This window comes from Arvicanthis niloticus, chromosome 3 (assembly GCF_011762505.2).
Source record: "Arvicanthis niloticus isolate mArvNil1 chromosome 3, mArvNil1.pat.X, whole genome shotgun sequence".
Lineage (NCBI taxonomy): Eukaryota > Metazoa > Chordata > Mammalia > Rodentia > Muridae > Arvicanthis > Arvicanthis niloticus.
Window position 1 is genome coordinate 24,533,437 of NC_047660.1, and position 23,023 is coordinate 24,556,459.

At 34.6% G+C, this 23,023-nt stretch overlaps 1 protein-coding gene and 1 non-coding gene across 3 annotated transcripts in view; both read left to right on the forward strand.

The window, feature by feature from the left end:
• Dach1 (dachshund family transcription factor 1) overlaps positions 1 to 23,023 on the forward strand; it is a 369,934-nt gene that overhangs the window by 317,005 nt on the left and 29,906 nt on the right. For both annotated transcript variants that reach the window (XM_034498483.2, XM_076930669.1), the window contains 4 exons: positions 378 to 529; positions 9,544 to 9,691; positions 12,742 to 12,885; positions 13,313 to 13,381. In XM_034498483.2, the coding sequence (XP_034354374.1) occupies positions 378 to 529; positions 9,544 to 9,691; positions 12,742 to 12,885; positions 13,313 to 13,381 (513 nt within the window). The remainder of the gene's footprint in view (positions 1 to 377; positions 530 to 9,543; positions 9,692 to 12,741; positions 12,886 to 13,312; positions 13,382 to 23,023) is intronic.
• LOC117706485 (U6 spliceosomal RNA) lies at positions 11,938 to 12,044 on the forward strand. Its single transcript, XR_004606569.1, has one exon. It is a non-coding gene; the product is annotated as a U6 spliceosomal RNA (small nuclear RNA).

Sequence of the window (23,023 nt, forward strand, 5' to 3'; positions counted from 1 at the left end):
TTTAGAAATACACTATTGTCAATCCAAACAGAACAAACTAAAATGAGATAATTGGGAAGGTGCCCATAAAGTCAGCCTGAATATATTATCACAACTATATATGAGATAATATTTGTTTTAAAAAGATTCTATGGCACTGTAAACTCAGTCTCATTAGAGACTGCATTTAAAAGGCTTATAAAGTTACTCATTAATGTTATCTTGTTGTATCTCCACAGCTTTTTCATTAAAGAAAATTCAGCAGAAAGCATTTTCTCCTGATAGCAGGAACCAATTTGCAATAAATGTTCTGGAAACCACTAGGGAAGCCATTACTGAGGTCTAATAAAAACAGACAAGCGTAACTTGTTCTATATTTTTGTTTCAATCACATACAGATGAGACCCCACTTTCTACACCAACCGCAAGAGACAGCATCGACAAACTTTCTCTAACTGGTCATGGACAACCACTCCCTCCTGGATTCCCATCTCCCTTTCTGTTTCCTGATGGCCTGTCTTCCATAGAGACCCTTCTCACCAACATACAGGTAAGGGCTCTTATCACTCAGTGTTAAAGGAGCAGAAAACACAAACAAATTTGAAGTAGTTTTCTAAAATACAACATATTTCAAAAAATTAACTGTCTATACTAACCAAATTCTTGTAGAAATACTCAACAGATTCTTTATATTGTGCCACAATAATGGTAGGTAGAACTGATGTGAACATTTATAAAAATTATTTCTCCCTCAAACTTTCTCTTTATTGCCAAATAATGGGACCAATTTAAGTATATAAATTCGCCTGGCTTACCAAATGACAGCATTCAAGTTCTAGTAAATATTTAGCTATTTTTAAACTTCTGGCCTTCCAGTTAGGAAATGATGTTTAGTCATTTTAAATATGTCTAACATAGAGGATTTCTAAATAATCGCTTCTTTCATAAATAAGTTTGTTTCAGTTAGCAAGGACTCTTCAAAGAATAGACTTCAAAAAGCCATAGAAATGTTGCCACGGATTTCCTATGTGGCCCTCAGGATGTATATTTTACGTACAGTACATTATGAATCAAAAATACTTAGAGCTAACAATAACATAGTGCAGGGAGCCAAGATAATAACAGTGTTTGGGATAGAAGAAAGCATAGTTTTCTTGCCACGCACGAAGGGTTCATGTGGGCCACAGATGGAGTTTTCCTCCTTATTTCCCCATCTTGGGAGGAGCTGGAAGGAGACAGAAGATACAGATGCTGTCAGCCCAGCACTCTATCGTCTGTTAGATTTTCTTAAACACATTTCCTACCATATTAAACTTTGCCCCAGTAGAAATGTAATTAATTTTATTTACCTCTCCAAGGACATAACAGAAGGCCTTTAATGTAACATATCTTCTTATCTATTAATATGGCATTTTTTAATATGAATGTAATTAGAATTGCTAGAACTGTATTCAACATTAAGGTTTTTATATTTTAGTAATTGAAAAGAGTCATCGGTCCAGTGTCATTTCTATCATGGCCAAACTAGTGATTATATCCAAAAGTAAACATGAGACATTTTCCCTGAAATTTTACCCATATTACAAGTAAAGGTCAGAATAAATTTCTTGTTAGGAAAAATGCTTTCTGAGAAGTAAGTGAGCGCCACAACTGGTCAAACTGCAGATTAAGAGTCCATGAAATGTTAAGCCCTACTTGTAATATATGTATCATACCTCTGCCTTCTGTCTTGGGGATCCTTGGGGAAGAGGAGGGAACAGATTTAAGAGCCAGGTGAAGCTGATGACTCCAAGAAAATAGTGTTTGGGGGGTAACAGAAGGAAAGGTGTCCATATGAATTTACAACAGATCAAACAATTTACAGGCAACCTCTGCAAGCTCAAGGCAGACAAAAATTTCTTCATAGAGTAGACACTAGGTGTCACAGAAAACAGGGATGCAGGCAGGGGTAAGGTGGGGGTGGTTGGGTGAGTGTGTGGGTGGGGAAGCACCCTCTCAGAAGCAAAAGGGAGAGCAAGGGGGAAGAGAGAGAGGGAAAGGGAGTGGAAGACAACTTTTGGAACATAAATAAATGAAATAATTTAATAAAAGAGAGACAGAGAGACAGAGACAGAAAGACAGAGACAGAGAGAGCTAGTAAGAAAGTGAGCGCGAGAGACAGAGACAGACAGAGTGAGAGAGTGAGAGCGAGAGCGGCAGAGAGAGACAGAGAGGGACAGAGACAGAGTTCATGAGAGAAGAGGGAGAGCGCAAGCAAGAGAGTGAGAGGGAGAGACAGAGATGGACAGAGAGGCAGACAGAGAGAGAGAGAGAGAGAGAGAGAGAGAGAGAGAGAGAGAGAGAGAGAGAGAAAGAGACAGAAAGCCAGCCAGACACAGAAAGACTGGCAGTCAGACAAAAAGAGGGACGAAGGAAGACAGAGACAGAGAGACAAAGAGACACACAAAAAGAGAAGATACAAAGTTAGGTGTGCAGATAAGAGGTAGATCTGGGAGAAGTGGGGGTAGAATGAATATGATTTAAACCGATACAAAATTCTCAAGGAACTAATCAATTAAGAATAGTAGGGGACAGTTTATTTTATTCTGTGTATAACTCCATATTAAGCTATCTTAGAACACTCTAGTAAGAGTAATAACTTGATTTAAATTTCAGCACCAAATCAACCCAATTTTAATTAGAAAGCACCTTACTCAGCTGAGGAATGGTTGCACACTAGGCCTGAGAAGTGTGCTGACATTCACAGATCTAAGTCAAATACTGATAGCTAGTGCATATTCATCTGCCCACATTAGGCTAGGACAAATCATGTTACTCCCATAACTAAGAATTTATTTTAGAAAGAAAAAGAAAATCAGATGTACATATTTTAGGCAAATTATCTATTTATTTAATATTCTAAACTTGTTCTCTGTTTCAAACACATCCCCCAAGGTCATACTTTAGAAGAATTACCTGTAGGATCATAAGCAAAACAAGCTAAAGAATTAATTTTTAGGTTTTATTGATTGAGATCTGGATCTATTAAAGCTATAGCATCAATTTAAAAATCCTTAATTAAAAATTATTCATACGTAAATTAGTCTTATACATATGGATATCTATAGACTTAGGTGTTATACCTATGAATATTTAATATACCCTCATGTACACATTCATCCACATATGTATATATAAAATAAAACTAAAAAAAATCACTGGGTTCCAAACATAAACAATACAAATTCATACTGATAATCATATATATATATAATCATATATATATATATATATATATATATATATATATACTGATTTTTTATGATTTCAAGTAAGTTTGTAAAACACCATAGATGCTAACTCTTATTATTGGCATATTTATTGAGTAATGGCATTATCCAAGGTGTCATAAAACGCTTAAACAATCATGACCCTGGCTTATTAGGCATAGAATATGAATGTGTTTGCTGTCTAAATTTTAATCTGGGTAATTATAATCTGTCCACCTCAATTTTGCCTGCAGTTTCAAATATTTATAATTGAGTTCTCTGCTTTCTGTATCAGTACTGTAACATGCTCATATAGTCAGTTTAAAATTCTATGGTTATCTGGAAAATTCCTTGTTGCTATTAAGAGTAATTTTCCAAATTCCTTCAGAATATTATAGCATCATTGTTTTCAATGCAAATGATTTTACAATATAATATTAGTTAACAACTTTTAATAATTGAATTTGTGGTGATTACTACAGATATCTCCTCCACAATACCATTTTCATAATTTCCATTTCTTTCTACTTTAGAAGTAAGACTTATGGAAAATGTATTTTCATGTAAAAATTGAACACTCATTTTAAAAATTATTTTATTAATGCATTAAGAATTCAGGACATAGAAGAGTTATAGGGTTTGATTTATATCACTTGAGTATTTTACAAAATAAAAGTGAAAATGAAAATGTCCCAAAATAAATAACAGCAATTAATGTTAAGGGAGGAATACAATTTCATTCCATTTTCTTATTTTAGAACTTGTATTTTTACATAGTATTTTGGTATATTTAGTATGTACATATATCACTACAACCTTCTGTTTCATTGTAGTCCCTGGATAGATTACAGGGCAGGTTAATGTGAGGAAATGCTTTAGGGTCAAATACTTGGTTGTGACACCTTCAAATATTGGCTGAAAATAGAGTACACTCAATAGAATTTTATTCTCTAGAATAGAATAAGTTTCAACATAAATCTTAAATCACACAAACATTAAGTCTTAGAACTGACAGTGTATTTACTTGGTTGTGTGTTTTTTCCTCCAAACCAGTATATACAGTGAAAATGTAAATTCACTGTATAATGACTAGAACTGAAGCTAGTGAGGCAATTCAGTGGCAAGGACACTTCAGACTTACAAATAGTAGAGTTTATGAGTAGATAATGAGTAGAAGTTGAAATATACGAGAGGACGAAGACAGTAAATCTAATTATGGATAAAGCTATTTTTAAAGATGCTTATAATAAAGGGTATTGATAAAAACAGGGTTCATTGTGGTTTGTGTGCAGAGAGAACTTAAGAAAATGGCATTGGTTTAGTGGTAGAATGTTTGGCTTGCCTAATATGTTCAAGGCCCCATGTTCAATATTTCAGTGTCACCAAAAATAGCACAACTCAATCAGAAATTAACCAATGTTGGAAATCCTCAAAGAAATAATAGGAGAATAAGACGATCCAAAATTTATTGACTCTGATTTAATAATTAAATATAATACAACTATGCAATTTACAAAGTGCTTTCCATTTAAGTGTGAGAGAAAATAACAAGGAAATAGAACTTGCCTATCAAGACCGAAAAACTCTCATTATCCATCTTCAAACCTGCCTCACAATATCACGCAAATTGTTTGACTTTGCCTTTTATGTACTGTAAAAAAATATAGAGAGCCTATTTATTTGCCTTATTCCTATAAAACTTATTTTAAACTATCTAGAGAATAACATTATATCCAAAGCCTGACTAGGTTAAACTTGTAAATGTTGATATTTCATCCTTTAGGATTATGTCATGTGATTTTTTTTCCTTGTGTTCTCATACAATTTTGGAAAAGACTGAAGTAAAATATACTAAAATATACTTAGGATTCTAAACTCAGCTCACTCTGATGGTAGCAATGATGACAGTTCAAATCCTGAACTATGTCCTTTATTTGCTAAATATTATTTACACTAGCAACAATAGTATGATTTAGTACTAGTGGACAAATTTAGTGTGCCAATTACAATGGTTCTATACACTTTAAAATATCAACTTATTTATTTTGTACATGTGGTGGTGATTATAGGAAGGAGTTGTCATGGTGCACATGTACAGATCAGCACAGACCTTACAGTTGGTTCTTTCCTCCCACCGTGGGTGTTCTGGAAACTGAACACAGTTCATCAGACTTTGGTCGCTGTATCCACTCTGCCAACTCACCACGTCCAGTTCTATTTTACAGTCACTCTCCTTAATCTCTGGATACAGTGGCTGTGCATAAAAGGATAGTAAGGCAGATATGGTAACAGTGATTTCAGGGCCCTAGCTGACTGACTATAAGTACACATGACCCAAAAGGTGAGCTTGTACACAGAAGAGATGTTTGATAGGAAGTATGTCATTGATCAACTTTGGGTAACTCTGTAATATTAGACCGAGAACAGTCTTAATAATACTTCTGTCATAGTTCATTGCTTCGCACTGTCACCTTTTTCTTTCCACTGTCAAAAGACTGGTTTTTTTTTTTTTTTTTTTTTTTTTTTTTTTTTTTTGGTTTTTCGAGACAGGGTTTCTCTGTGTAGTCCTGGCCGTCCTGGAACTCACTCTGTAGACCAGGCTGGCCTCAAACTCAGAAATCCACCTGCCTCTGCCTCCCAAGTGCTGGGATTAAAGGCGTGCACCACCACGCCTGGCCCCAAAAGACTGGTTTTCAAGGGAGACATTTTTTATAATCACATAGCTGACGTTCTGACCTAGAACCCTAGTCTACTAAGGTCTTGGGTGAATTTCTGAGCCCTCTAAACCTTTCTCTTCTAAGTTTTAATATTTTGTTAGGCAAAAGGATTGCTTCTAGGTTTCCTCATCTGAGAAGTTTTACTCATTTTCTCTAAGGCACATTATTTGGCAGAAACTGTGTTATGTAGCTTTCAAAAATAAATTGGAATAAAACACGAAAGTAGAATAAGGAACCTTTTACTCATGGATAGAACTGGTCTGTCCACCAGTTCTTGGATCTAAAAGGGCACTTGACTTGGTTTTCATATGAGAATATCTGGAAGTCCTCTCATATGCTGTCTGAGTTGTAGATACTGTAGTAACACTGGTAGACTCATTGCAGAGTTACCTGCCTCTGCAATTATATGAGGAGGTTTATCTTCTGGGGGAAAAAAAGAACGAAAAGAAAATATTTTAGCTGATAAGAATTTGTGTATGATTACAAACATCAAGCTTCCCTTAGAAATAAATCTGTGGACAATCAACCATTGTCTTCTACCATTGTTGGCCTCAGAATATATTTCAACTCTGTTTTCTTAGAGCCATTGCCCAACTGCAGTGCTTTGAGAATATGAAGACACTTTAGAGAAAAAAAAAACATGCTTGATGCCTTCACTTCTTAACTGTAATATGAAATGTCATGGCACTGTGCAGATATAGTCCTTCCACACGGTACCCCATGGTTAGTTTGTCCTTTTGCATACCACCTACCTGTAGTGCAACATAATTTACACAAGTTGAGATTATAGTGACTGATAGTCAAATGGTGTCTTAAGAACTTGTAGATGTTGTGAACACTGCTTACTATTTTTTCCAACTTTCTGTTGCACTGGACTTGAATCTGCATTCTCTATTCATGTTGTTATTGCACTGACTTATTGCTGTTAATACCTTACCTTTGAATATGGGTCAGTCTGTTCCTCATGCACACTTTATTTCAAACTGGACTCCTACTGATGTGCTTTAAAGTCTAAGTTTTAAATAGCTTATACATAGTCTCTATAGAGCACAGGATCCTAAAAGCTAATGGTTTTCAGACACAATCAGGACAAAACATATAATACAATACCATTGGCTACAGTTAGCAAAAACTGTAACAAAAGGATTAAGTAAATGTTAATATTACCAGCAGCTTCATCCCATACAAACTGATATTAATAATAAAATCACACAGATTGGAGCTTACCATTATTCAACATGTTTATTTGTAATGATTATTTCATATTTAAGAACACCAAAATATTGTGTCTTGTCACCCAAGGACAATAATAGTTTAATAGTAATTTATTTTAAACAGCTACTGATAATACAACCAATCAACACATTAAGTGGTGCCAACATTGGCATCTTGCTAAATAATCTCTAGACATTGCAGAGAGAGTACATCTTTCAAAGATAAGTCAACAAGAGCAATCAGAGCAGAAAATTAGAATTTGGTATCTTAGAATTAAAATACAGCTAAACTAAAGTTTTAATTGGGGTGATCTAAAAGGGCACTCGATGTAATGATCTCTCTCATTTGTTACTAATTGTTTGTTCCTGGTGCAGAAGAAACATATACAGGAATGTTACTGAATTCAGTTAAGATGTCAGTTTCCTTAGAAGCTGTGTTTTATTATTAAGCAACGAGAGAGTGGCGGTGGAAGAGCTGCCACATAGAAATCCTTCTCTTGCCTCTCGCTTGTTTCTATAAAAGAATTAATCCAGAAACCTCTAGGTCGAACATAGCACACAATAGTTTTATATATATAATTAAAATGGCTCTTGAGAATATTAAGAATTACTCTGGTCTGCTGGAGACAGACCATCTCTCTATTGTGGTTCAAGTCAAGCTGAAGTTTGAATTCCTTGTTCAAAGTTTTCACACTAACTCTTAAAAAGAGTTGAATCCTTAAGAATGTCTAGCAATGGCATTAAATTCCACCTCCTGTGTAATTTCAATGGCAAATTTCAGACTGGCACATTCACAGACCATGACAAAATACTTTATACTCCAAATATAGCATTTTGCATTGCTGAGTTCATGGTGATAGAATTTTTAACTGCAATTTTCAGTAATAACTTCGGACCTAAATAACTTCTCTGACAAAGCACACAGGATTTTTCTATATGCAGACTATGTGCTCACATTTTTATGTTTAAAATGTGAAAGAACTGTTAAATTTGATGAAAATTATGCATCAGAAAAGGACATATACCTATGATCAGTTGTAAGGCTGAGTAGGTTTTGTTTTCACTAAATTCTCTTTTAGTTACTTGGCTGTGAAATACTCTTCTAAACGTTATTCTCACATTATTACAGTATTTTGAAGGACTTCCTAAAGATGACCGACGGCTAATCTTTTGTTCTAGATACTTTAAATATATTATGCATCTCAAAAATATAGCAGAGTGATCATTTTAATTAGTGAATATTCTAATATTTTTAAATTATGGGCATGATTTGAGTTATTGGAAACAGAATGCTAAATAGTAACAAATATCCTAGCCATTGTCAAAAACATACATTACAGTGAAAGAGGGATGATATAAACCAGTGAACACATAGAAACGTAGTAATATTACTTAATTGTGAGCATCATGATAATAGTTAAGAGGACTGAAGGAGCTGAAGGGGTTTGCAACTCCATAGGAACAACAACAATATTAATCAACCAACACCCCCCCCCCAGAGATCCCAGGGACTAAACCACCAACCAAAGAGTACACATGGAGGGACTCATACCTCCAGCTGCATATGCAGCACATGAAGGCCTTTTTGGGCATCAATGGGAGGAGAGGCCTTTGGTTCTGTGAAGGCTTGATACCCCAGTTTAGGGGAATCTGAGGGTGGGGAGGTGGGAGTGGGTTGGTGGGTGGGTGGGTGGGTGAGTGGGTGGCGGAGCACCCTCATAGAAGCAGGGGTAGAGGGGATAGGATAGGGGCCTTCCAGGGAGGGAAACCAGGAAAGGGGATAACATTTGAAATGTAAATAAAGAAAATATCCAATTTTAAAAAAAATAAAGGTTAGCAATATCTACTTGAAGGGCTATTTCTGGTTGGATGATCAGAATCGTACCTTTGGGCAAAGGTAAAGTAAAGTGAGGGTGTGAACCATGTGAAGATCTAGAGGGAAGGAGAATGCTTCCTACAGCAGACACAGGTATTTGATGTGAAGAACACATGTAAGACAGTTTTAGAGGATATATCCTTGCTGGGGTAAGGATGAATAACTTTGAAGACACTAACAGCCTACCATGCTCACATAGATCATGCTAGACGGTCCTGTAGAATTGTCGCTTGCATCTTTCGTCCATTTGTATTTTAAAGAAAGCTATTATGTAACACTTATTACATTTTTTAAGCTAAATAGTCTAATTCAAACCAATAGAACCCACATGCCATGAATGTTTGTCTTTCTAAAACAGTTTAATTAAATTTAGAAGTTTTGTGTTTTACTTGTCATATTTATGCACCAGTGCATCCTGGATGAATTTGCAGAAATCAAATTCATCTAAGTAACCAACAAAATGGGGTTTATACCAAAATATCCTTATGCTGAATACCTTATTTGTACAGGGTCTCTTGAAAGTTGCCATAGATAATGCCAGAGCTCAAGAAAAACAGGTCCAACTGGAAAAAACAGAGTTGAAGATGGATTTTTTAAGAGAAAGAGAACTAAGAGAAACACTTGAGAAGCAGCTGGCCATGGAGCAAAAGAACAGAGGTATCTGTGAAACACAACACAAGTCTAATAGTTTAAGTGAAATATTTAACACAATAATATTGTTCTGTGTTTTGTTATTTACTTTATATTTTGCTACATTGTCTGTAACTGAATTTATAATAGCACTTGATTCCTGAGTTTATTCTATATATGAATGTTAAAAGTCCATACTGTCTTCTGTTTTCTACCTCGGGTGATTTGATCTATCTATCATATAAGTGATCATATAATTTTCATTGCTTATAGAGTTTAATGAATTCATATTTTTTAAGATAAGAATGGGCTCTGATAAGATGAGAACTCTGATGAAGAATGTTGTGTTCACTCACAATTGCTCTTTGAAAACCTCAGGAGTTAAAGTCATAATACTAAAATAGAAAAGACTGATTATTCAAGCAAAGCAGGTTTGGTAAGATATTTATCAACTGAAATGGAATCTTGATGAATATCTGAGCAAATAACTGAACTTAAGTGTTTGTATAATTTTCCTTCTGAATGCTTCATTTTCATTCAACAAGGTCAAATACATAAAGTACAGACCAAAATGAATTCTTATTGGATAAAAATAATGGCATTATTGATCTGTAAATTGTTTCTTTTAAAATATTGTACTGGTCATCGATAAATAATTTTGAAGGTCACTGATATTTGTATATTTATTTTATACATGAATTTGACAATGACACCCAACCCCTTCTTTGATTCAACTACACTATTTCACTAGATATATATAAAAGGGGGATTTCCCTTTCTTTAATTTTATAAGTATGCAGTATAAATTCTTCAACTGTCCTCCTTTCATGTTTGATGTGGTCATTTAAAGATCATTGTTTCCAATTTAGTATTTTTATGGTTGCCTCATTAGACATTATGAATAAATAGCTAGTAGGTTTCTGAATTCACCTTTTTGGAGACATGGTGATATTCCACATAGCACTCATTCAGCGTATATAAGGTGGTATATAATGATACCAACATGCATAGATTTAAGGACTAAAGTAATTTGAGCATGGTATATTTTGATTGATGTGTGTAAAGTGAATAAGGAAGCTTGAGCAAAGAGTCGAATTTATGGAACCATTTTTCATGAGCTAGCCATGTTTCTATTTTTTTTCTAGCTTGAAGAAGATGTAGTTAAGACTAAATGATAGGCCTTAAGTTTTCTAAAATAATCTTTGGAGACTAGCAAGTCTAGTAAGACCAGGTTTTGCCTTCAGTATTTTTCCTTTAACCACTAGATGGCAAAACATTCACAGATCACACCTTGAATCTCCTCCCACTTAATTAACTTCCAACAGTAAGCTGAAAATAATAATTATTCATACTTACCTACTATGAATGTATATGCTCATGAAGTGTATTATCCTGCAGAGAACTGGTTCAGTCTTATTTCAGGCAATAAAATAGGAGAAAACTGAGTGGTCAACGGTTTAGTGCTGTGTATCCATGTTGCATGATTATGTGCTGATTACAAACATGTTTCAAAACTACTGTATCTTTTCATGGATTAAATATTAAATAATAAAACTTAGAAAAAGAACTACTACGAAAACAGCAAAACAAGAAAGTTATTTCATTCTTAAATAAAGAAAATTAGCATTAGTTTGAGATCAGTATCAATTATTTCACAGATAAGAATGTAGTCAATGCCCATTGAGGGTAAAATTATTTGAGCTATGTAATACAAAACCAGTGAGCTCAAGGGTTGATAGACCACCATCGACGCAGACCTAATGATGATATAAATGAGACATGTGGGGAATAGAAACTGAAACTAAATATTTACTAGAATACTTTCCTACGTTTACATGCCAATTAATTATAAAATTAAGTGAATTCATTCTTCTTCAATGGGTAGCAAGAAACAGAACAGTTGCTCTTTATATCTAAAAGATTAATTTTGCAATAGTGATGTTGTCAAACATCCTGAGTGGTTATGAATTATCTAGGAAGATAATTTTAAAGAACTTACATTTGCCACCATTTCTACCTAAGACTGTCTACATAGGAGTAGACAGAGAAAAAGCACCTTAAGTCTATGAATGTACATTTTGATTGTTTATATTATTATTTTGTGATTAGCATTAGACATCACTATTCTAATCATCTATTGGGAGAAAATACATTATAACTTACTTCAGTATTATACTCTACTTTTTCATAGAAAACCATGTTATCGGTAGAACATTACAACTTCAAGGAAGGCTTTCTTTCCACTGTAATTTAACAAAATGAAACTATAATGCATGCTCGCCTCGGCAGCACATATACTAAAATTGGAACGATACAGAGAAGATTAGCGTGGCCCCTGCTCAAGGATGACACACAAATTCGTGAAGCGTTCCATATTTAAAAAAAAAAAAGAAAGAAAAGAAACTATAACGTATTTTTTTGAAATATGTTACAGTATTACCCAGGAAGGATCATTCTTTAAAAAATTAATATTGTTGATTATATTATAATTATTATAAAAAATGACTGCTTCTGTGTACTAATATTAGAAGTGTGTTATTCCTCATATACATACAATATTCTATATTTTATAAAATTAGAAGGAATAATTATTAAAAATCTACGTTTTTTTTTTTTAAATTTCTGGTTTCTTTTAACAGCATTTGTCCCCTGAGACAAGAGTCACACATGCAACAGTATGCACTATTGTGTGTGCTCTGTAGTGTACACACAAAATTATACACTATTGAGTGTGCTCTGGAGTGAACTGATTGCAAGCAGAGCCCAAGCCACAACTTTTATTTTAACAAGCTCCCTGTATCAATGGACACAAATATTTACTATAGTTAGCACCCTTTGTTAAATTCATCTCTTCATAGGACAGTTAAGTCATTCTTGTAATCATTTCAGGCTTAAATAAAGAATTGGATTTTATGAACATATTCTTTGGGATTATTTAATGTGAAGTTGGGACATAGGATTTTCTCTGTGTAGCCAGACTGTTCTATAAGGACAAATGAACACTGTAAAGTTTGTTGACCATTTGTAAATCAGCATCATTACAAACCCCAAAAGTAATCTGCAGGTCTCTTTTCCAGCCATCGTCCAAAAGAGGCTAAAGAAGGAAAAGAAAGCAAAGAGAAAACTACAGGAAGCACTAGAATTTGAGACAAAACGCCGTGAGCAAGCAGAGCAGACCCTGAAACAAGCAGCTTCAGCAGACAGTCTCCGGGTCTTAAACGGTAAGAGCATGCATGTTTTTGCATAAGCATTTTGATTTGTATAGGTGGAAGGACAATGTTGACATGTGTTTGTGAGTGTATATATGTCTAAATCTCATATGGTATTCAGCAAATGCCTTACATGATAGGTGATTGGATCATTTTCTTATTTAATCACATTATCTGAGACTTGGCATTGCTTTTCTGCTTAACAAAATCCATTTCTACAGAAAAATGACACGAGGATAATCTAAGAACCCCTAAAATTTTACTTTATCTATCTACATCTTCTGAAAAATCTTACAATTACCATTTTGTCAAGTCTTGAAAAGATGAGAAAGATTTACATGGTTTTAATTTCACATCAGACGAACAGGTAGGTCCTGTTTTTAAAAGACAATGGGAATCAAATGAAATATATGTCCTTCTTACTCCTCTGTGCTTTTAGACTCCCTGACCCCAGAGATAGAAGCTGACCGCAGTGGCGGGAGAGCAGATGCTGAAAGGACAATACAAGGTAGGAATTTGCAGAAGGCTATAAATCTAGATCTGGCTATATGAGTTTTTCCTCAGCTTCAGACTGCTATTCAAGCATGTAGCCTACCATCTGGGCCACATCAAAACAAGTTCAAACAAGGTCAAGTTCATCTTGCTTGTTTATATGAGTGAATTCATTTTGTGCTGATAGATTTTCTTTAAATTAACAGGTCATTTCTGTTTATATAATGCAATTAAAAAGGAATAATTAATTTTAAACAATGTATGATTTAATCTTGGACACAGTAAATGTGTTTTATTGAGTGTTTGAAGCACAATCTAATTCTGGCAGGCTTTATAACTTCCATTCTACATAAAGTCATATACTATATAAATAGTTTTAAAATGTAAACGTGTCTACTCATCTTCGTGACAGCCACTGCAGGATACATATAAAATAGATTAACTAAATGCTAAGAGTAAGAATTATTGTTTAGGTCTTATGGTGATTTTCATATGTTCTGTATACTATAATATGCATTTTGATAATGAAGGTATGCTGAGCAAAATCATATAGGATACTAAGGAGGTTGTGTTAAACAGACAGAGAGCTAGATATGGTGTATTGAGGAGCCTTTGGGATTGAGCAAGAGTGGAATCAGAAAGCTGCATTTACTTTCCAACACCTATTCTAGGCAATAAATCCACTAACAACATGAACACAGAAACAAGAAAACAAGAGCATTTGTGTTCTATTCCAAGTGAAGATGATTCTTCAAGGGGAAATCTAAAATGATTAATGGCCATAATCTTCCCAGCTGCTTTTGCTTTACATTTTAAGCTCAATCATTTTTTAGGGCATCATTTAATACTAATTGTGTTACTTACTCAGTCAGCTCCAAAAGTGTCAGTCTTGGCTGAATATAAAAGAAGCACACTTGGTCTGTATCATATAACCCAATAAATAACAATCAAAAATTTGAAGAAATATTCCTGGGGATATAATGTTATATATTAAACCCACATTTATCTTTCCTAATGTCATAATAATTAGTTTTAATTTGCAAGACTTGAATAATACGCTCTTAGAAAATATTTTGTTGAGGAGAAGATTAATGAAGTTCTAGATGCAAAGTCTATCTCCTTTTTAACAGGATGATACGTTTCAGTGCCCTTACGCACATCTTTTGGATCACATGGAAAGAACAGACATAGTAGCAAAAGTTACTTCTACCAAACAGGCAATTCTCATTATCAGGAATGATACCCTCAATATGGTAGGAATACCAGTTCTAGTGTGTTTAAACAAGGGATTATGCATACACTAATTCAAATAATGTGAAAATACTCTAATAAACCTCAGACAATCCAATTTGGTAAAAAAATATATGTAATCTTCCATTGAACATAGAAAAAAGTTCCACACATCTCTGTACGTTCATTGTTATTTATTGTTATTAGTGATGAAGCAACAGCTTTTTTTTTCTTATTTTTTTCTCTTTTTGAACTTGAGTGAGGTTCCACAAGCCTGTGATTTCTAGTACTTTGGAGAGTGAGGCAGAAGGATTTCAAATGGGAGAGCAGCCTGGACTATTTAGTGAAATTATTCCCAAGAAACTGAAATCACACCAAATATGTTGCTTATGACATAAGCAATATATAAGAGAATATATCTGGTATAGTGCACAGGCAACCGAATTCCAGTCATTAATGAAATTTTTCCTCTTTTCATTTTAAATTCTAAAGTTTACATGTATCTAAATCTGCATTTTAATATAATTAAAGTCTTGCCGTATACAGCTAAATATTGAAAATACCAAATTTGTATTGCTGTGATTTACTTATTTTGAAAAAAGTTTATTTTATTTACTTTCTTTTACTACCAAGAATTAAACTAATTGAATACATTAGTAAACATAACCAAATTGCTTCAATATTTGAAAAGCAAAATGTTTTTATAATAATTTTAAACCAAATATAAATGATTAAAATGATTATTATTTATTAATCATTCCATTTGTTTACATCTCAGTTACTCTTCCACGACCCCCCATCCGACATCTGCTGCTCCCCTCTCCCCTTTGCCTCCATGACAGTGATCCCCCACTTCTCCACTCCAGCCCCACCAGTCCAGCATTCCCCTATGCTGAGGCATCAACCTCCACAGGACCAAGGCCCTCCCGCCCTTTGATGTCAGACAAGGTTAACCTCTGCTACACATGTAGCTGGAGCCCTCCCTGTAGACCTCCTTGGTGGTCTAGTCCTTGGGAACTCTGGGTGGTAAAGTCAGCCTCCATTGTTCTTCCTATGGAGCTGCAATCCCCTTCCTCTCCATCAGATCCCCTACTGTGGTCCATAAGCTCAGTGTCCTGCTTGGAACCAAGCATCTGCATCTGCATTGGTTGGGTGCTGGCAGAACTTCCCAGGAAACAACCATACCAGGTTCCTGTCAGCAAGCATGTCTTGGCAACAGCAACAGTGCTGGGGGTTGGAGTCTGCAGACAGGATGGATCCCCAGGTGGGGCAGTTCTGGGATAGCCCTTCCTTCAGTCTCTGACCCATTTTTTGTTCCTGTCTTTCTTTTGGACAGGAACATTTCTGGGTTAAATACTTTGAGATGGATAGGTAGCTCCATCCTGGACCAGGGCCATGTCTATCTACTGACGGTGGTCTCTACAGGTTCTAGCTCCTCTTTGCTGCACATTTTTGCTAAAGTCATCCCAATTGAGTCCTGGGAGCCTCTCACTTCCCTGACATCTGAGACCCTCCAGTAGCTACCCCCAGTTCCTCATCTCCCACGGCTACATATTTTTATTCAATTTCCTGACACTCTGTACCTTTCTCCTGTCCCCTCCAATACCTGATCCTGTCCCCATTTTTCTTTCCCACCTCTTTTCCTCCTAGCCCCGCCCCCATCCAGCTCTCTGGATCATCCTGTTCCCCCTTCTATGCAGGATTTAATTCCTTCCAACTGTTGTTTCAAGATGCCGTTTTTATTCCTAATTTGCTTTGTGGTGTTCACAATTTTGTTTAATGATTTTTTTCAAGTTATGAGTTTAAGAAGAAACTTTATGAGATGAAAAACTTTACATCTATTAATTAGTTTCTTCTGTCTTTTCTCCTCCTCCTCCTCCTCCTCCTCCTCCTCCTCCTCCTCCTCCTCCTCCTCCTCCTCCTCCTCCTCCTCCTCCTCCTCCTTTTCCTGCTGCTCCTTCCCCTCATCCTTCCCCTTCTTTAGTCTCAAATATTTTAGACCAGGCAGGTCTGGAATTCACAGACATCTACCTGTCTCTGCCTCCTGAATGCTGGTATCAAGGCACACAGTACCATTATCCATCCACACTCTTTATAAAATAATTACTTCAGCTGTGATTCTTTTCCTATTTAATACTTTAAAAATAATACCAAAACCAGATTTTTCACCTCTAACTCCATTGAGTAATATTAAGGGTTTTTCTTTTTCTTTTTCTTTTTTGTTTTGTTTTGAATGTTTTTTTTTTTTTGCTTTGTTTTGTCTTTAACACCAAGACTAACACTAACACATTTATTATGTACAACAGAAAAAAATTAACCATGAACCATAGAAAAAAAAGAAAGTTGAGTGTATTAAGTTGAGATCTGTCTAAATGAAAGTAAAAAAGGCGACTAAAAATGAGTCTAAACTTCTTTCTCATTTATGAGCCAGTTTCTGTCATGTGTTTTGGGAGCTATGGGGCACTTGCTTGTTCGCAGGTTAATAATAATAATAACAATAATAATAAATGAAGTAAACAAACAAACAAAACCAAACATCCTTGACTCACTATCTCCTCCAGCATCCCCAAGCCCAGCTGTGGTGACAGGCTCAGCTGCTCTCTCATTCCCCTTCCAACCATAACAGAAATCATTCTCTATTCTGAATTGATTCATCTGAACTGGTAAACAGAACAAAACAAAACAAAAAGAGTCCGCAATTTTTATCCTCACCATGTATTTTTAAGACTTTAGCCATAAATAGTGCCTCCCTTGGCATCGGAATGAGTCATCTGGATGTTAGGTACTTAACAACTTCTCGTATGCAAGATAATTATTGTCATAGAAGCAGCTAGGTTAGGCTGGACAGTGTCTCACGGGTGTTGTGTATTGCCATTTCCATAAAGGCAAACTTATGAGAAAGAAGAAAACAGAGTGATTTAGGAAATAATCCTAAAGAATAAAATCATTAATCATTAACATTTCTTGACGAGTGCAGTAAATCTGTTTATAGTGCACAGGAAAATTTCTGCACTGCTGGTGGGGCCAATAAGTAACTCAAAATTCATGAGTTTGGTTGAGACTCTAAATGCAGAGTGAATATCCAAATATTTAAAAGCAATTTGTTTCAGGATCTGATTTACATTGCAATTAGGCCTTCCATGCGGTGACTTTTACCAGACATTCATATTTTAATTCTGTTGGAGTTTCAGACACATACTCTACTTTATGTTTTATAAGATCGTTTGAACATATATGCAGAATTCACATACATATTCAGTTTTTATATAGTTTATGTGTAATCAAAAACTATGGTCCCAAACTTCACACTCTACTTTCATGTCCAAATATGTGTACACTGTATATGTACAAACCTGTAAGCTTTACTCATTTAAATCCTGTGCCCATGATATTTTCTCTAGCTAGCCAATAACATCCTTAATTATATATATATATATATATATATATATATATATATATATATATATATTTCATAGAAAGCTCATGGAATCCTTCAAAGCCAGTTAGACATGTTTAGCTGCATTAGATTATAATATATGATTGTCTATTTTCTTGCCTCAGAAGGATCTCAAAGTTCAGTGCACACACCTGACTAGTCACTGTACTCTGACCTGGTCTAAATCTGTCCTCCTTACTACACAATGAGAAAGGATTGAGGCTGACCTTCCTCTCCAGAATACTTTCATTTTAATGCTCAGTTACACCTCCTACCTTTCCTATTATTGTTTTTCTTTTCCTAATAAAAATACTGATTTTTTTCCCTTCATCTGAGGAACAGTTTAGATCCTTTGTGGCAGACTTATCCATCCCCACAGTCTTGATTTAAATGTTACAGTGTCCAAGAGTACTTCCATGTCCTTTCCTCTCTCTGTGCCTGGAGTACCTACTGGCTGCTCAGAACCAGTTCTTTCTGTTAGAGCTGAGAGCTTTCTGTTCAACCTCAGGACCAAGCTGTGCATTCTGAGCTCTGCACTGTTCAATTTCCTTCAGCTGGAGCTAGAGCTGAGCCTTTACCATCTAGCTTTGTTCCTGACTGTGTCTCAGCTGTCTGGTAAAATATTGGCCATGTAGTAAGACATACTGCTTATCCTCTGAGGCAATAGACCAACCTTTGGTAGGCAGGACCAATGGTAGGTGTTGTGTATGTGAATATCCATCAAGAATGATTTTTCAGACTTCAGCTGGAGGAACTGGTTGGCAGGAGAAAAAACAAAGATGACATGATTCAGACTAAGAATGTCAGACCTTATAAAGTATCACAGAAAAAAAATGTTTTCATTTGATAATTGAATTAACTGCATTTTTGTCTTTGTACATATTCTTTGTATTTTTGGCCTAAGATTTAGACTATGTAATTTTTACCTATATTCAATATTGTATTTTAAATTTGTATTTTGCTTTCCTATAATCACATTTACAAAGAAATTTAATTTGTATGCATTAACTTCCCCCTTGTCTGATTTTTACTTAAAAAATAATTAAACATTGAGCATTATACCATACATGAATTCCAACATAATGTGGTATAATCATGTATTTAACATTTCACATGTATATGCAAAATATTTTAAAAATGTTTTTAAAACTTTGACTTCCTTAATAAAATTTATTTTCATTTTATGTAATATTATTAATTTTGTTTTTTTAAATCAGTATAAATATGAGCTGTGGTTCATCTGACATCTTACTCTGTCTGCAAGTTATGCTTACGAAATCTTGACTTCACTTGAAAGTACATCTCTTTTATTTACATCCAATAGCCATAATCAAAACTACTTGGCTTTTTATTCCCTTTTTGACTGATCTCAGATCACAGAAAACCAAATACTAGTCCAATGAATACACATAAAAGGCTTGCCTTCACATTCACAATCTTTTTTATTTAAAAATATCTTCTTTCTGCTTTCTAGATATTTGAAGATGCATGCTGACTTTTTAAATTATTCATCTATTCAACAAATACATTTTAACATTGATGTTATGCCAAGTACACTGGCATGATGTTATTGCCTTAGTATTGGGAAAGAGGTTTATGGTAGAATGAAACTCTTTGTTGTACAAAGTAGGAAACTGAGGCTAAATGAAGGAAAATGGCTTATTAAAGGTTGCAGCAAGAGTTTGTCCATCAGAACTGTAATGGGTTCCAGTTGTTTGATACATCACTGTATTTTTCCCCTGAATGCCTATAGATTGTGCTTGTTAAATGATGTCTTTCTTTCCCTTTAAAATAGAGGGTTGCTATTTGGCTAATAGTTTACAGCTACAAAGTATCATAGTGCAAACACTGCATAGATATATATGTCTCTGTATGTGCATGTGTGTGTGTGTGTTGGTACGTGTGTATGTGTACTGTGTGTATGTATTATGTGTGCATTGTGTGTGTGTACTGTGTGTATGCATTATGTGTGCATTGTGTGTGTGTGTGATATGTGTGTTTTGATCCAGGTTTGCACTATATCTTAGGCTTATTCAAACTTTCAGTTGTTCAGCCTCCACCTGTTGTGATGGAAGTACAGGCCTACTGACCATTTTCAGGCTGAACTTGCAAGCTTTATTAAGTTTTGTATTCCTTTAAGTATTCTAGCATGCAGAAAATAGCCTGCTAAAACATAGTTTTTATTTAGGCTTTGTGATATTATGCATTTAGTAAGTATGTGCATACTAGTAATTGAGTAGATTTACAATGTGCTAGTGAGATCTAGTGAGTACATATTTTAGAGATATAATTAAAGGTAGAAAAGTTACTTCTGGCTCAAAGTTCCAGAGGTATCAGGCTACCATGGTGGGGAGGGCAACACAGAACAGAACAAAGATACTGTCAGAATGGAACCTAAGAAACAAAGAGAAAGAATGCCTATCTGGACAGCTTTCTCCATTCCCCTCATTTTCAATCTCTCCAGACTTCCAACCAATTTGTAGGACTAGTGTCAACTATCTTCAGGGTGGATCCTCTCTCCAGTCAATCCTTGTAGGAAACAGCTTTGCAGACACACTCTGGGGTGCACACTATCCATCTTCGAGGCACTTTTCAATTTAATCAAGTCAACAATTAAGATTAGGCAATGGGATTGAGAATGAATGTTTATGGAACCATTTCTCCTGTCTTATATAACATTCTAATTAAAAGCAAAAGTAAAGGCCAAGCTCAGAAGGGCTAATTAATTTTTTGATTATTAGTCTACCAGTTGGTAGTATTGCTTGGAGTTGCATTGCATGAAAATTGAGATATAGAAGTCCAAAGAAGATTCTCTCTGACATGAATCACAACCTGGACTTACCTATGTCTGTTGCAGGATAACTACCTAGAGCCATACCACTCCTTTCAAGTAGCCATAATGTTGTGAGCAAACTAAATTTCTTAGTAATGAAATCCAAGATTATTTACTACTAAAGAATGAGTTGCAATGCAAAGCATTACTTCCGTTTTTTTTTTTTTGTTTTTTTTTTTTTTGCTTTTTACTCTTTTATTAGATATTAAGCATATATTGTGTTTATACTCATTTTCACACACTGGAAACATCTCACTCTAAATGAATAAAGTAGCAAAAAATTAAAAATAAACTATACTTACATAAAAGATTCATCTTAATCCCCAAATCTTAGCATGCAATGCATTTATGACAAACATTAAACATCATTAATACATGCATTTTCTGCATAGTATATTGTCTTGGCTAATAGTTTGTGAAATTAACATAAGCTGCAGTCATTTCTGAAGAAATGCACTCAATTGAGAAAAATAAGTCTTGCATGTAAGCAAGTTTGCCAAGTATTTTCCTCATTAATAATTGATGTGGGAGGGCCTAGCTCACTGTGGGTGGAGCCAACACTGGGCTGTTGGTCTTGAGTTGTATAAGAAAGAAGGTTAGGTAATCTCTGCAAAGAAAACCACATTCTTCCATTCATTCTGCCTCAGTTCCTATTTCCAGGTTCCTGCCTTGACTTTTCTCAATAGCCTATGACCCAGATTGTAAAAACCATATATTCCTATTCCTACTCAAGTTACTGTTGCTGATGGTGCTTTATCACAGCAATAGAAACCCTAACTAATACACAAATCTTTGGTTTCTAATGGAATGTGTGTTTGAATAGAGGCTGTTCAAAGGCAGCCCTAGACTGGAACTTCAAGAGTGCCTTACTGAAATTTCCTTAAACTTACAACTTTAAATGTCTTCATGGCTTTTTAAAGTCAAATTTGATTGTCATACACTTGCTTTCTGAAAACCCCCTTTCTTGTACTTGAAAACAAACCTCTGAGTTTCCTGTGGCAGTGAGAATTATTAACACATCTCTACTGACCCAACAGCTCCCAAACACCAGGACTTCTAGACTTCAGGGTAATTTTTACTACTTTATATCTTTTAACAAAACTCAACTTCAGAGGGTTAATATGAATATTAAATAAAGTGATGCATTTAAAGCACTTAGCATCTATTAGGCGACAATATTCAAACAGCTGTATTTTAGCCATTAATATTAAATTTGATTATTATAAAATAACATATTTATTTTATAGTTGTCAACGTGTAAGCCCTGAAGTTGTTACTTCTTTAAAATATAATTTAAATTTTTATTTTTGAAAAATTGGTCTTTATTTAGTATATAATTTGTGACTCATCCCACAGAAGACTGCTTTTAAAGAGTTTTAAAAAATAGTTTATTTACCTGAACCAAATTTTACATATTAAAACATGTTTAAAATAAAAAAAACAAGAATAGATATTGTAAAATCAAAACAAACAAAAATAACAGCCTAGGGTTTAAATCTAACTCTAGATGCCCCCATTGCATAGTGACTCCTGTTGAGTCATTTGGAAGTAAGTGATCAGCCTGAAAATCACCTCAACTATTAAGAATGTAAGTATTAGAATTTTATTAATTGAGCAAAACAAATCAATAACAAATTTGCTTTTAGTCCTTTAACACTGATTTGGGGCATTTGATGTTATCTCAACACATTTAATCAGTTTAAGAAGGCATTGATTATGCTAAAAAATGGTGATCTTCATCGAAGGCAATAACCAATAAACAGTTTATGAATCCATACTTATGAATTACTGCTAACTACTCACTTAACTAGAATCACACAGATGAACTTCAAATAGTTTCTAGGACACATATGTATTTCACAAAGTATTATATTAATATTTATTTATAATTTCAGAATATGCTTTGTTACTCCATGGGCTAATATACTGTCATATCATATCTATTATTATTATATAAAATTATTTCCCTGATTTGTTGTCATATTACACATTCATAATGTATTGGATAATATTATTTTTTTTCTTGTAAAAGTACGATAATGGAGGTTTGGCACTATGTGAGATTCAGAGATGTAGAGATTATATATGACATGTATCTAAAATGTTCAGGGTTAACTTGACTACAAGTTTAGAGAAGAAAATGAGCATTGTGCAAGTAA